Source organism: Tilletiaria anomala (genome assembly GCF_000711695.1).
Source record: "Tilletiaria anomala UBC 951 chromosome Unknown K437scaffold_1, whole genome shotgun sequence".
In the NCBI taxonomy this organism is placed as follows: domain Eukaryota; kingdom Fungi; phylum Basidiomycota; class Exobasidiomycetes; order Georgefischeriales; family Tilletiariaceae; genus Tilletiaria; species Tilletiaria anomala.
Genome location: NW_013547021.1, coordinates 415,085 through 427,983, shown reverse-complemented (window position 1 = coordinate 427,983; position 12,899 = coordinate 415,085). Strand labels below are relative to the sequence as shown.

Below are 12,899 nucleotides of genomic sequence, written 5' to 3'. Positions count from 1 at the left end.
CGACGCGGGACCAAGAGAAGAGACTAGTTGTGGGGCGGTTGAATCGGTGCAACTCCAGTAGTTACGCAACATGCAGCGTTAAGCAGTCCACCCACCGATCTGAAGATATGGATGGTTGGAGCGGTGCAATAGAACGGCACCAGTTATTGTAGTCAACAACCCTAATCCCTCGCCACTCGCTGAGGGCTGTTGCTTCACGCACTATATAGGTTTGGCTGTTGCCATCGGGCCCTCGCCGAGACTGTGAGTGTGTTCTCCAAGGGCGAAACTCTCTCTGTCTCTCAGATTCTCAGATGGTAGAGGTTTGCGGATTTCTCTATTCCTATAAGAGGTGCGCTTGCACATCGCGGAAGCGATTCGGACTGGGCTTCCATTCTTCAACTGTGAACGTTCGCCGCTTACCAGCCATGGCGCATCAGAAATCAAAAGGCGCGATCTTTAGCCCGGAGGCTCTGGAGTCACAACTGTCCACGCTCGAAGTTCTGGCTGCCATGTGGGCAGGCAACGATGAGCTCTCGATACCTTCATCAACCTCAGAAGGTATCGAAGCGCTGGCTAGATACCTCGCTCTTCCCCTGTCAACGCTCGGCGACGAGGAATGCATCAATGCCAAAGACGCCGTGCCGAATGATCTTAATTTTACGCTATCTATCGACCCACTCGCTGGCTCGGAGGGCGACCGGAGCAGACATGCACGGAAAGCGCGAAAACTCAAGCTCGAAGTCACACTCCTTCTTCGCAAACTAGCACCTGGGCAAGCCGAGAGCGAAGCCATTTGTCCTCGCTTGAGACTCAGGAGATCTGAGTGGCTCAACGCTGTTGACCACATGCGGATATGCAAAGAGGCGGGGATAAATGAAGGCGCGAAGCATGGAGTTGGAAAAATGGATATCGACGGAGGTTCGTACGTCCTTGAGACTGTCGAGCGAATATCAGAAGCCGCCGCCACCATCATGGCGAACGATCTGGAAACAGAAACACAATGTGGGGTCGCATCCGAGAATGGGCATGCATCGCTAAGCAAGCTCGTGTATCGCTCGTGGTCATGTTTACCGTCACTGTCGACCAAGGAGAAGCGACAAGACCTGGTCGACTACGCCAAGCTCAACAGGCCGCCATTGACTGGCTTTGTCCTCGCCGGAAAGCCGGCGCTCGTCGTTCTCGAGCACCCGCTGACGGACGAGCTGAACCTTTTGACGGAGGGAAAGGAAGCCCAGCTACTGGCGGCTCAAAGCAATATCCTAGCCTACTGGTCCTCGATCAAGGTTCAGTCCTGGTCTGACATTCCTTCCGGGCATAAAAAGGTGTCCGAGACGTTGGTGGAGCGGGCTGTTCCACGTGTGTTTTCAAACATGACAGATACAACAGGCAGTGACGAGATCGGCGGCCGGGAGGCGCTCAGGGGAACATACAAGCACCGAAACGACTGGAAGCTGGTTGAGGGATGGTTGAAGGGGAAACAGTGCGGGGGCAGATTGAAAGAAGCATTAGGAGCAGATTGGAATTGAAATCGGATGAGGATACCTGCGAGAGATGCGCCGTTTGATTATGCTACAAGTAGTTATCTCATCATCGTTCCCTGCTTCAAGCGTTTGTATAGACGAGCCGTACATCACCATGCGAATGCCTCCTCGAAGTAATCAATGCTAATACCTTTTGCCGAACGCGTCTTCCGTACGCTGTCACGCACCATGTCAGCAAACGCGGCTGCGCCGCAGCAGACGACGGCCGTGCGTGTTGGCTCTGCAGGACCGAGCAGCGAAGCAGAGTCTTGCTCGATCGCGCACTCCAGCTCTCGAATGAGGACCGGTCGGCCCGAATGGAACTTGACGTCGAGTACATCCTCCAACGACAGCATGTGTGTGTCAAAAGCAGTAGTGGAGGAGCAATCCATTTTATTGAGGGCGTACGCTTCCGAGATCGGTGAGCCGACCAGCAGCTTGCTAAGATCCTTGCAAGCTGCAGCATCAAGCGACACGGATGAGGGGGATGATGAGGATGGAGATATTGGGTCGGAAGTGGTCTTCTGCATAGGCGAGCGGGTGGCAAACGCATGCACGGTGATATGTGGTGCATCGGGATTATCTCTCAAAAGAGTTGCAGCGTCATGGAGGTACGGCACAGCGATGTTAAACGTTGTGCGTTCCTTGTGCGCCCATACGAGCGTGATGCGTCTGCCATGCACTGGTCCCTTTTCGCTGTCGACGATTGCTGAGTTAGCAGCGTGTAGAGCTTGTGACAGCGCAGCCAAGCAGTGCGTAATACCAATCCCGCCAGCGAACAGCACAATATTCGCATAATCCTGCAGGCAAGGCACACGCCCGTACGGGCCCTCTACGAGTGCCGTGCATTCCAAGATGTGCTCAGACGACCGCTGAACCCGCGCTGCAAGGCGGCGCGTGAAGCCGTTCATAGGTTGTACGCCGAGGTCGATGTATGCCTGCACTCGCTGTGGGTCAACGCCGCGCGCCATGACAGTGAAAGGATGTAGAGCTAGTGCTTGGATGCTAGGGCAAGCGAAGAAAACGTGCTGTCCTGGCTGAGCGGAGAATATGGCCGATGCGCTTGTCGCCCGGCCGGGAAGGAAGACGCGGATGTGCAGCGTCCCGTCTGGGAGTGCTGTGGCTCGCATCCGCGTGAAGTGGCCGCCGTCCTTACTCGCGATGAAGGCGATGTTGAGGAAGACGAGACGGACAGTGCGGACACCTCTGTCGAAGAGCCAGCATGCAATAGAGAAGAAGAGGATAACAAAAAAATCGGAGAGCGGGGAGACACCCGCCCCTTGCAAGTGTTTGTGGATGCCCACTAAAGTCAGCACGACAAAGACGATGTGGGTGACGAGAAAGACCTGAAGGAGGCGAGGGCCATTACTAGTTGAGGTCCTATTCACAACGTACCTATCCCGCAACGTGGAGCGCTCACCTCGTACGAATGCTTGCGGAAGAGGGTAAACGAGAAGAAGCACAAAGCCGCAAGCATGGTGAGAGCTGTCGCGCCCCATCGCACGTACGCCTTGGCCATGAAATCAGAATAGTCATTCAACTGGCCAGGCGCATGGCGGATTGTGTAGCTGGCTGCGTGCGCGAACGCCTGGAAGAGGACGATTCGGGCGAACCAACGGTGATACAACATCTGCGTGTTGAATGAGATGCCGCTCAAGATAGCCACGGGTGAATTGCGTCCAGCCAGCAGGAAGACGATGGGAAGCTGAGCCACTGCCAGACATGCTGCACGGTCAGCGAAAAACCTCACCGCTTGGCGCCATGGGTCGCCGACACTGAATCATATTAGCCACAAGCGTGATGCAGTGTCAGCGTGGAAGGACTGTTGCTAAAGAACCACGACTGTTTGCCAGACACCCACGTTGCGGCCGCATGAGCTGGTACATACGTGTAGAAGGAGAAAAGCCCCAATACGTTGGCGAGCAGTGCGGCGAGTATGAGGATGGTGTGAGCTCGACCTGGGACCCTGAAGTTGAAAATGCCCGCACAAGCGGAGTACGGTGCTGCTCGACGGGTTCCGAAGAGCGGAGCTTCGATGATGCTATTTCGAACGCTTCTTCCTAATGCCGTATCGCATCTTGTAGATAGCATGTTCCGATTCCCAAGCAGCGAGCGCATGAAGTGGAATGCTGCACTTGCGAGTACAAGGAACGTAAAGGTGCCCAGAATTACATAGCTGACAGCGGTCGAGCGAGGCAAAGCGAGACATGAAACGGGTAGACGTCGGGATGTGGAGGAACATGAGTATGATCCTTTGCATGTACGCTTTACATTGCCGAACGCACCCGACGATAGAAGGAACCAGGTATCTGTTGTGATATGAGATCGTCAATGATAGCAGCGCATCAGCTCTTACTGCTGCTGGCTTTCTGTTGATTGCCGCTAAAGAATCAGCACCTATCGTCCAAGGATGGTGGCCCATTGCGGAAGGGACGGCTCGGTGCTGTCGGATCCCCTGCTCAAACACTCCAGTCCTTGAGAACCAACCCGTTAGCAATTGGAGAAACGTGATGTTGGAAGATACTCGATGGGAACCCCAAAGAGAAGCGCTCGCTATATAGTACGCTCTCGTTAGATCATCCTTTCAAAGCCATGGGTCATGAATATTCTGCAAAAGATTGGCAAAAGCCATTCCAGCTTGTAGATAGGCTGTTAATGATGGTTCTTCTGCCCCTGCTCCTTGAAATATGGTGCATTTCGCACAGACTTCTCGACGAGCTATCGAGGTAATCCCGGTTTGTAATCGGATGCGATGACGATCGTCTGTAGCTCCGGCCTGGACTCCCCATTGATGAATATGCGGCCAATTGCTAGAAGCGATAAGAAGTTCTGCCATCTAGCACGTCAGCAGTCAATCCACAGTGGTCATTAACACATACTGACGCTTGAGCGAACGATTGCACCAAATTACACATGCAGCAGGGCATATTCGGACACGGCCAGCTGCATGCCTCTCATGCCACAGATATCAGAACATACGCGTGACTCCGGTGATCGATACCTAGATCGATAGCGCCTATGCAGCGATATACCTCACCAGGCATGTGCGGAGATTGCGGGCTGGATTGATTGGATCTTGTATTCCTGAGATGGAAAGTGATGAGGCGATGGATAATAGTGCCTGATTGAAATGTATTGCGTGCTAGAACCATTTTAGATTGTCGTGCCAGCGTGGCTGCAGGACCCGGAAGCGCAGTCCACCCTGATCCATCCAAGTCTCAAGACGCAGTTGAACCTGCACTTGGGAGGAGACTGGTGCCTGAATGATCGATTGTTGATACCGTGAGCGAAGTCGTGTCCAGCTGCAACAGGATCCACTCCTTATCAGATCGATTCAGTGAGACATCTTGCTGGACTGCAGACGATCCTTGGAAGTTGAGTTGTCGGCTTAGGGCCCAACCGCCGACGTGGAGCGTCAGAAATGGGACTCCTCTTCAAATTGTAGGGTCTTCCAAAGGAGATCAATTGAGTTCCATCACCAACCAGCACATCAGCACATCACCGCATTAGCACATCGGCACATCAGATCCGTAGCCCGTGCCCTCATTTGCAGAACTGCCTGCCTGTTTCAGCGCTGTTTGGTTTGAACATCTATACTTTAGGAGATCTACCAAATACGCGTTTATCGTACATGCTGCTAGAATGCTCTCACCAAGCGAAGTATTCCTCCTTGAAATCCAAGTCTACACCTGACGTCCTCATCCGACTGATGCATTTGTGCCCAGCATCGCTAAAGCAGTCGGGTCCACACGAGACGGCAGCGGTCCGTCGAGCGGCACCGCTGTCCTGACCGTGCTGCTGCTTCTGCGGACGCTGCACTTCAACAGCTTGGTCAAGCTCAGCGTGCAGGCCCGGTCTGCCACAACTAAAATCGAGTGTCATACTTGCTCGCAGCCTTGCGATGCCTTTCGGCAAGGATTCCTGACTATCAGCAAGACGAGTAAGCATGTCATCCGCCAGCGTGGAAATCTTCGCCTTTGACAGCGGCGAGATCGTCTTGGTCGCCGTCGCAGCCGCAGTCTGGAGCGTTGGTTATGACTCCTGCGATGACGAGGCAATGGAAGCGGCTGAAACGCAGCTCTTTTCTGCGCTAGAAGGAGTAGGCGACACTTGCGACGGTGCAGGACTGTCGGGTGGTCTGCTCAAGTCAGCAGGCCTTCGTGACGCCTGGCTAACGAAGCATTGGGTAGTGAGCTCGCGAGAGGTGGGTACGTTATTCAGCACAAGTTGGGCTGCGAGCAAGTACGGGAAGGCAATGCTGAAAGGTTGCTGGTTCTTTTAGGCCCATACCAAAATGAGCATGCGGCGCAGACTGCCTTGTTCTTTTTCCGCTTGCCGTCTTTAATTGGCGACGAGACCCCCGATGAGCATTGGTGTGCAGAGCGTGCAGGAGAACCGAGAGGCCGTGTGTTATGCCAAACTCCTCCGCGAGAGGAGGATGCTCTGGTATCCATCAACATTCAGCGCTTGACCCTCCGACCCTTCCAAGAAAGCTTCGCATTCGTGATTATTGCTAGCAGAGGCTTGGATCTTCTTGGCCAGATGTCTAGTGAATCCTTTGCACCGTTGAACACGCAGTCCGAGGTACGCCCTGCCTTGCTGCTCATCGAAACCATTCGTAATGAAGTTCTACGGATACGTTGACAGAGGCAATACGCTCGGGCAGTTTGTGTTAACGTGCTGACCAGGCTTCGCAGCAAGCAGAGTCTTTGCGCTCCCATCAGCAGGGAAACGCGAATGTACAGCGTGCCGTCCAACAGCACCCGAGGCCGACTCTTGGTTATCCAGTTATTGCCGCCACTGCCAAAGCCGAGATGAAGGAAAGAGACACGAGCAAAAGGGAGCGCGCATTCGAAGACCAGAATGCGACTGCAGCCAAGGTGTAGGCTTGCGGGTGTCACAGTTTGCTGAGGTGCTTCTACATCGACACGATGGCCATGACAATGACGAGGATATGCAGCACCAAGGATACCTGCCACAAGCATAGCATCAACAATGGCCAGAAACAGCGAGACGGTTCATCGCTTGGCGTCCGGTTGCTCACCTCATAGGACAAGCTGTGGAAGAGTGTCAGTGAGAATCACAAGTTTGCAAGCATCGCAACGGTAGCAATACCCTCAACGCGCATACGACTCGGCAATGATGTGACCGTACGTCCCTTTGCGAGCATAGACGATGGTGTATCCAATCACGCGCGACAAGACGAGGGCGACCAAGATGCGCGCGGCCTACTACAGATAGAACAGAAATTGTGTATTGTATGACATGCCGCTTAACAACGCGATGGCAGAGTTGCGCCCCGCGACGATGATGACGATTGGCGACTGATCCAACGTCAGCACCGATGGGCAGTCGAAGAAGTAGGGAAAGAGTTGAGAGCAACGGCTGCCGTTGCTATGTAAGCTACGAGCACAATGACATCATGATCAGTCTCTGTTTCAAGCTGTGGCGGAGGGATACGGTGCGCACACAGTGCTGTACTCGACCGCCAGGATGGTGGAAAATGCAAAGAAGCAATGAATTTGGACGATGGGAACGGTCAGAATGAGTAGTAAAGGGATCCAGCTCGGTACACGGATGCTGACGAGTCCATTTGACGTCTCCTAAGGTTGCACACGTTGGGTCCTCAAAGATGAGCCTCGATAGTGTACGATATGCAAGCGCGGCCGAAAGCCGAATCTCTTCTTCACATCAGCAGCGGCCGTAGCGTCCATCTGGCTCAGCGCCAAACTGCGCGTGGCAGGACTGCCGCTGCAAAGGGTCCTAGAATGACATAGTAAGGCAGGGTGGATGTTCCTTCAGCAGACTTCATCACACAGCTCGATCCTTATCGCTAGCAGCGAGTAGACGCCCTACGATGGACAGCACGTAGTACCTTTTATAGTACAAAGCAGGGTATGAGTGCAAGTGCAGCGTTGGTATTAGCTTTGGGTGCTTTGGAGAGACGATCCAGGACGATAGACCATCGAAGGAGATTTAGCGACTTTGACGAAGGGTAACGTCTTGCCTTGACGCAAATGCTTCAGTCTACGAAGCGGCATACATGCGCCCCATTCTACAAGATGAGTAGTACTCTTTTGTCAGAAATTCCAGGATCCGCATCGAAGGGTGAGTCGCATCCAGAGCCGGCTCGATATGCTGGCATGTCTAATGTGCGAGCTGTAATGAGCCTCGAACGAGCTTCTGTTGCCCTTCTTAACTTGCAGAGACATCAAGTCATAATCAAGGCCTGGATTAAATGCTTACCAGCAGCGTCAAACGCATCAGGGTGCTTCTATCATTCTGACAAACCTCCAGTGAGTAAGGAAAGGTAGCGTCAGATGAGTTCGAATATACCATCTGCTTGTTCTGCTGCGGCCGAATTAACACGTATGAGAGGTGCCTTCGAGTGGTGTGCTGGCGAAACTTAAGTTTGTCATAGGCAGGGTGTGAGGGAACCAATAGTCAATACGAATCGCTCACCATCCCACTCCTACGAAGGCGTCAAAAGCTTCCACACCAATGCCAAAGCGTCGGCGATCAACTAGCCACTACTATTTGATTTCATCAATTCAGCCATGCATTCAATAACAAATTGGCGAGTACATACTCATCCAGGTATTCAGAAATGAGCCGAATCATGTCAGCTCGCCCTCTTTAGTAAATCATGGTGACGATGAAGGTATATTAGTTGAAAACCCCTTCATTTTACTCGTTCAGGGCCAGTCCGACTGCTGATCAGTCGCGCTTGACAGAATGCTGGCTGCTGGCGTCTTGACGCCCGTGTGCTGCTGCCCGTGCAATAATCATCGATCATACATGGTCAAGATGGAGGAAACCTGGTGGCTGCCGCTGAATCTGTTAGGGGGGGGCTGACCAATGACAAGATAAATAAAATGAGAGGATTTCAAATTAGCTGTGGCAGCTGACGCTCTGTTGATGGGCCTGACGGAAACAGCCATCGTAGATCGTGAGCGCGCGAGCTGGCGTTTGACGACAACGATCGCATGACGAGTGTGCGAACCAATGCTGTGTGGCCGCCACCTGCTTGAGAACTGTATTTCTCACAAGGGGTTGGAGTTTGGAAAGGCCGAGAGGGCGCCCGTATAGATGTAAATTAGGTCACGTGATTTCAATCAAAGACCGAGTGCGGAAACGTGACGGTTGCGTGGCCAGGGCCCAGGTTGTCGCTTGTGCGTGACACCAAGGCGTGCCTGCACGCAAGGAGGCGAGCCGACTGACATCAAGCAGCGTTGTTCTCGTCGCAGTCAGTACTTCCCCTGATTCCAGGCTTCAGCACTCTAGTCTGCTTGCCCGCATCCGCTGGGCACAATGTGCGGGATGCAGAGCGCCAGTGCCCAGTGGAGCTTCGATTCCCAATTGTCTTAGAGTCCCATGCGAGGCAGCCTCCTTGCAAGCATGTGACGCGGCCTGACGCAGGCAGAAGGCATTGCTATCTGCAGACTGCCCCGGCTATGGCCACAATTGGAGTGTTGCGTCACCACTCGCCTGGCACAGGCGGGCACTGGCCAATCGCCTGATACATTGCTGGCTCTTCGCGCCGAGACTTCATGAGAGAGGATGGGAGACGACACCGGACAATGCACGAGGCATGTTCGGGATGTCCCTTGGCTACGATCAAATGATGTGCAAAATGCCGCCTGGACTTTGGAGTAGTTGGCATTGGCATGCCCACTGCCCATGATAGCCGATGGTCGCTTAGGCTCGTACCATTTCAAATCACCAGACTCTAGACTTGCGGCTGGTCAATCTGTGCGACCAAGATGCTGCCTTCCGCAAGAAACATGCGATCGAAAGCCCGTCTGAGACGGACCGTCCAACCGTGCCGATTCGAACATTCCATTGGCGGGTCGCTGGGCACTGTAGGCCACTCTGTCAAGCCCACCGCTCCTCATACATCCAGCCTTTCGGATGCGCGGAGTTGTGCCATTGCCTTTGCTGAGCAGCTCGGCCTGTTCAGAGCAAGAATGAGCGCTTGAGCCTTCTGCTTGTTGTCTATCTGAGACAAGCGCAATCCACGGCAAGAAGCCCTTGCCGGCTGGGTATGTTTGTTCACTCACGCGATCATCTCTCACTGAGCCTCTCAGAGAGCATCCGACTTGCAGAGTTCAGCGCTCAGCAGCTTGTGCTCGCTCACTGCTCGGCTGACACGCTCACAACATGATTTCCGCAAAGACTAAAGTCGAAGATGATAGAAGTCGTGGCTGCTGGCGTATAAATAAGCTGTGTGACGTCTGGCTCCCTAATTCACTTGTCCATGTTTCTTCATCCCGTCTTAGACTTTCTACTCCTGCAGCATTGTTTTCTCTTATCCCAGTCCGTCCGTCGACGATAACACACGCTCCTTTTGATTCATCTCCACGGCGCAACCGATTCGGGAGCCCGATATCCAAAACCAACAGCCCAAGCTCCGATTGAAGGTGACCAAGCAACCATGTTGACCTCTCTTCGCAACGTCTTTCTCTCCTCGGTCATCGCTTTGACCTTTCTCTCGTCTTCGAGCGCAACTCCTCTCGAGGGCTTAGCTACTCGCACCCCGCGCGTACCCGTCTACGACACCTGTAACAGTGATGGCAAGATCGCATTGACTTTCGACGATGGCCCATGGAAGTACGAGCCCAAGCTGCTGAATGAGCTACAGAATGCTGGCGCTAAAGCATCATTCTTCCTCAATGGCAACAACTAGTGAGTGGTGCGAGACCGAAGAGGATACCGGTGGTAACTGACCTTTGCTGCTTGTGCCGCTGCTTAGCGGATGCATCTATGACTACGCCGACGAGATTCGTCGTGCCTTCGATGCCGGGCACCTGATCGGGTGAGTAGCTGTTTCTCTGCACCGCAATCAATGACAGCTTCCTGACAGGCGGCTCTCCTTTCCATGCGCAGCTCTCACACCTGGAGTCACGCGGACATAACCAAGCTCAGCACTAGTGAGCTGGATCAAGAGCTTGGAAAGCTGGAGCGTGCTATGATCAAGATTCTCGGCGTCCGACCTAGGGTGTTCCGACCGCCGTACGGTTCTATCAACACGGAATCTCGCGAAGTACTCGCCCGTCGTGGTTACACCGCCATCATCCTCTGGGATCGGGACACCAAGGATGCCGACGGTGCCACGGTCGCTTACTCGCGTAACGTCATGAACAAGGTCATGAATAGTTACCCAAAGTCGCACATGGTCCTATCGCACGAGACGATCAAGACGACGTCGTACAATGTCATGCCGCACGCTCTTCCGATGCTGCAGCAAAAGGGTTACGAACTAGTAACGGCCATGGAGTGCGTTGGCAGCGGAAGTGACGATGGCCAGTGGTATGACTACGTACAGCAGCCAGAGGACAAGAACGACAGCTGGAAATGCTAAACGGGTTAGAAACTCATGCAAGGACGCTGTGCACGATACCCATCCCTTGGCACAGTTCGTCGCTCGCTATACACTCATCATTAGCCCCTAATTTGTCCCTCCCCGCTCCGACTTTCACTCCGGGCAACCACATTGGCTTCTATCTGGCCATTTGTCACCACATGTATCTTACTTTCTGCGGCCTCTCGATGAAGGTAGCAGACGCGAAACAACTTTCTTTGATCTGATGATCAGCGGGTTGCTATTGCTCTTGCTAGCAAGGTGAACGCTGCTGCACAGTGGTACCATGTAAGTGGTACTACGTAGGGCTCTTGTGCTCGTGCTCGTTCAGCGGATACCGACGTGATTCATGGCATGCTTGCGCAGGAGACCTTTTCAACTGAGCATCAACGTTGTGGGTCGACAATTTACCGACATGTTGCGCCTTTGAGAATCTGCCGACTTGCCAAGTTGCAAGAGCCCAGAAGTGTGCTGAGGCAGGTCGGTCTGCGCTCCACAACACGAACCATTCTGTTCATCAAAACATGATCCCATCTGTTGTATTGCAAGTTCGGTGCAATACACAGTCAAAGCGCACAGCACTCATTCATGTGTTGATTGAGATGGAAAGTCACCGAGCAAGCATCTCGCCCCTTCCCTCTCACTCTCTTGTCTGGCTTCTCGTGATCGACGCATGGTGAAGGACATCTTGATTCTGTGAACCTGTATTGCAAGCTTGATCGCGAGAAGTCGCACAGTCCGGTATAAGATGGTCAACTATACAGACACTCCCACCTAGTAACTTTACGCTGTACCCTCACACGGCCGCCGTATAGACTTCGCAAACATGGCCGACACAAGGCAATTTTACTCTTTGCCGAAGATCTCTAAGCGAACGGACGTCGGCTCATTGCAGCTTAAAGATGGTCCGATCCCTAAAGTCAGCGACAAGGATGTCTTCGTCAAAGGTTACGCATCTAGTTTAAGTTTCTGCGACCTTATCGTGTATATGGCGAATGAGCGCGGGACGGGTGCGCTCGATCGGACTCTGACCTTCCCTTGGCTGCGCTTGAGGCTCGCATGGCAAGTTTTGTCTGGCCCTGAAGGACGAAGAGAACATCCTTCTGTCTGACGGCGCCGGCGAGATTGCCTTCAGCGACTCAAAGGTGACAAGTGGCAGGAGGCCGACCGCGTTTGCTTCATCGTCAATGGTCACCACCAAAAGAGCTCCGACCCGGACGACGAAGAAGCGGCGTTTACTCTCGGCGGGGCTTGGGACGACATCCTTTCGATGCACGACTCAGGCAGGGCGACGTACGTTGTTCGCATCCCAAAGCATCTCAGCTACGAGGGAGTGATGACGCTGCCATGCTCTGCTGTCATCGCGTAGAACGCATTGTGCGGCTTGCCAGGGCATGCACTCAGGCCCAGAGACAGCATCGTTGCCGAAGGAACGCTCAACGTCTCGGTCTTTGCACTTCAGCTCGATACTGCAGCCGGTGCAAAGGCGGGTATCACTAACTCTTCGGGTGACAAGCTGGACGTCGCAAAGAAAGAAATCGACTGCGTGATCGGACCGGCTCGGCGAGGTATCGAAGCGCGTTCCAAAAGCGTAACCAGAGCCAGGGGGTTTCTTCCCGTACTGACAATACTTGCTTACGATGCACCAATTGGTGGCATGGTCACGATTGAAAAGGCTTTACCGCACTCGCACACGGTGGCGTCGTCTCCATCGGATTCGTTGGTAGTTTCAGCAAGAAGGTTGACTTTATGTTCTACACGCTGTCCAAGAACTGCGTACTCCGCGGTCTCCTTGTCGGGTCACGCGAGATGTTCAAAGACACGGACCGACTCATCGATGTGCACAAGATCAAGCCGCTTGTCGACAAGGTCTTCGTTTTCAAGGATGCAGCAGAGGCATGCCACTGCCAGCTTAACCAGCAACGCATTGGCAAAGTCATAATCAGTGTTCAGTAGAGTTTTTGTTAGAAGAGACCGTAGATCTTATCTGTCCATCTACTTCGCTTATCCACCGCGTGCCCAACGTGTAACGGCTC

The 12,899-nt window shown here is 53.5% G+C and overlaps 5 protein-coding genes across 5 annotated transcripts; 3 read left to right on the top strand and 2 right to left on the bottom strand.

The window, feature by feature from the left end:
• Positions 1 to 407: 407 nt before the first annotated feature.
• On the top strand, positions 408 to 1,508 carry K437DRAFT_218815 (uncharacterized protein; the record flags this gene model as incomplete). Its single annotated transcript, XM_013391029.1, has 1 exon — positions 408 to 1,508. One exon carries the CDS (start codon positions 408 to 410, stop codon positions 1,506 to 1,508), a length of 1,101 nt encoding a protein of 366 aa, XP_013246483.1.
• Positions 1,509 to 1,612: 104 nt separating this feature from the next.
• Positions 1,613 to 3,593, bottom strand: K437DRAFT_265690 (uncharacterized protein; the record flags this gene model as incomplete). Its single annotated transcript, XM_013391028.1, has 3 exons — positions 1,613 to 2,848; positions 2,923 to 3,277; positions 3,364 to 3,593. 3 exons carry the CDS (start codon positions 3,591 to 3,593, stop codon positions 1,613 to 1,615), a joined length of 1,821 nt encoding a protein of 606 aa, XP_013246482.1.
• A 1,557-nt stretch (positions 3,594 to 5,150) lies between these two features.
• Positions 5,151 to 7,216, bottom strand: K437DRAFT_260551 (uncharacterized protein; the record flags this gene model as incomplete). The annotated part of the gene is made up of 8 exons (XM_013391027.1): positions 5,151 to 5,522; positions 5,961 to 6,131; positions 6,188 to 6,371; positions 6,425 to 6,474; positions 6,547 to 6,559; positions 6,633 to 6,730; positions 6,974 to 7,105; positions 7,154 to 7,216. The coding sequence occupies 8 exons, from the start codon at positions 7,214 to 7,216 to the stop codon at positions 5,151 to 5,153; spliced, it is 1,083 nt and encodes a 360-aa protein (XP_013246481.1).
• A 2,344-nt stretch (positions 7,217 to 9,560) lies between these two features.
• K437DRAFT_4150 (carbohydrate esterase family 4 protein) lies at positions 9,561 to 11,012 on the top strand. The gene is made up of 3 exons (XM_013390918.1): positions 9,561 to 10,187; positions 10,255 to 10,317; positions 10,389 to 11,012. The coding sequence occupies exons 1-3, from the start codon at positions 9,937 to 9,939 to the stop codon at positions 10,861 to 10,863; spliced, it is 789 nt and encodes a 262-aa protein (XP_013246372.1). The 5' UTR covers positions 9,561 to 9,936; the 3' UTR covers positions 10,864 to 11,012.
• Positions 11,013 to 11,689: 677 nt separating this feature from the next.
• K437DRAFT_265687 (uncharacterized protein) lies at positions 11,690 to 12,819 on the top strand (the record flags this gene model as incomplete). The annotated part of the gene is made up of 4 exons (XM_013391026.1): positions 11,690 to 11,929; positions 11,999 to 12,163; positions 12,233 to 12,431; positions 12,539 to 12,819. The coding sequence occupies 4 exons, from the start codon at positions 11,690 to 11,692 to the stop codon at positions 12,817 to 12,819; spliced, it is 885 nt and encodes a 294-aa protein (XP_013246480.1).
• Positions 12,820 to 12,899: the final 80 nt, after the last annotated feature.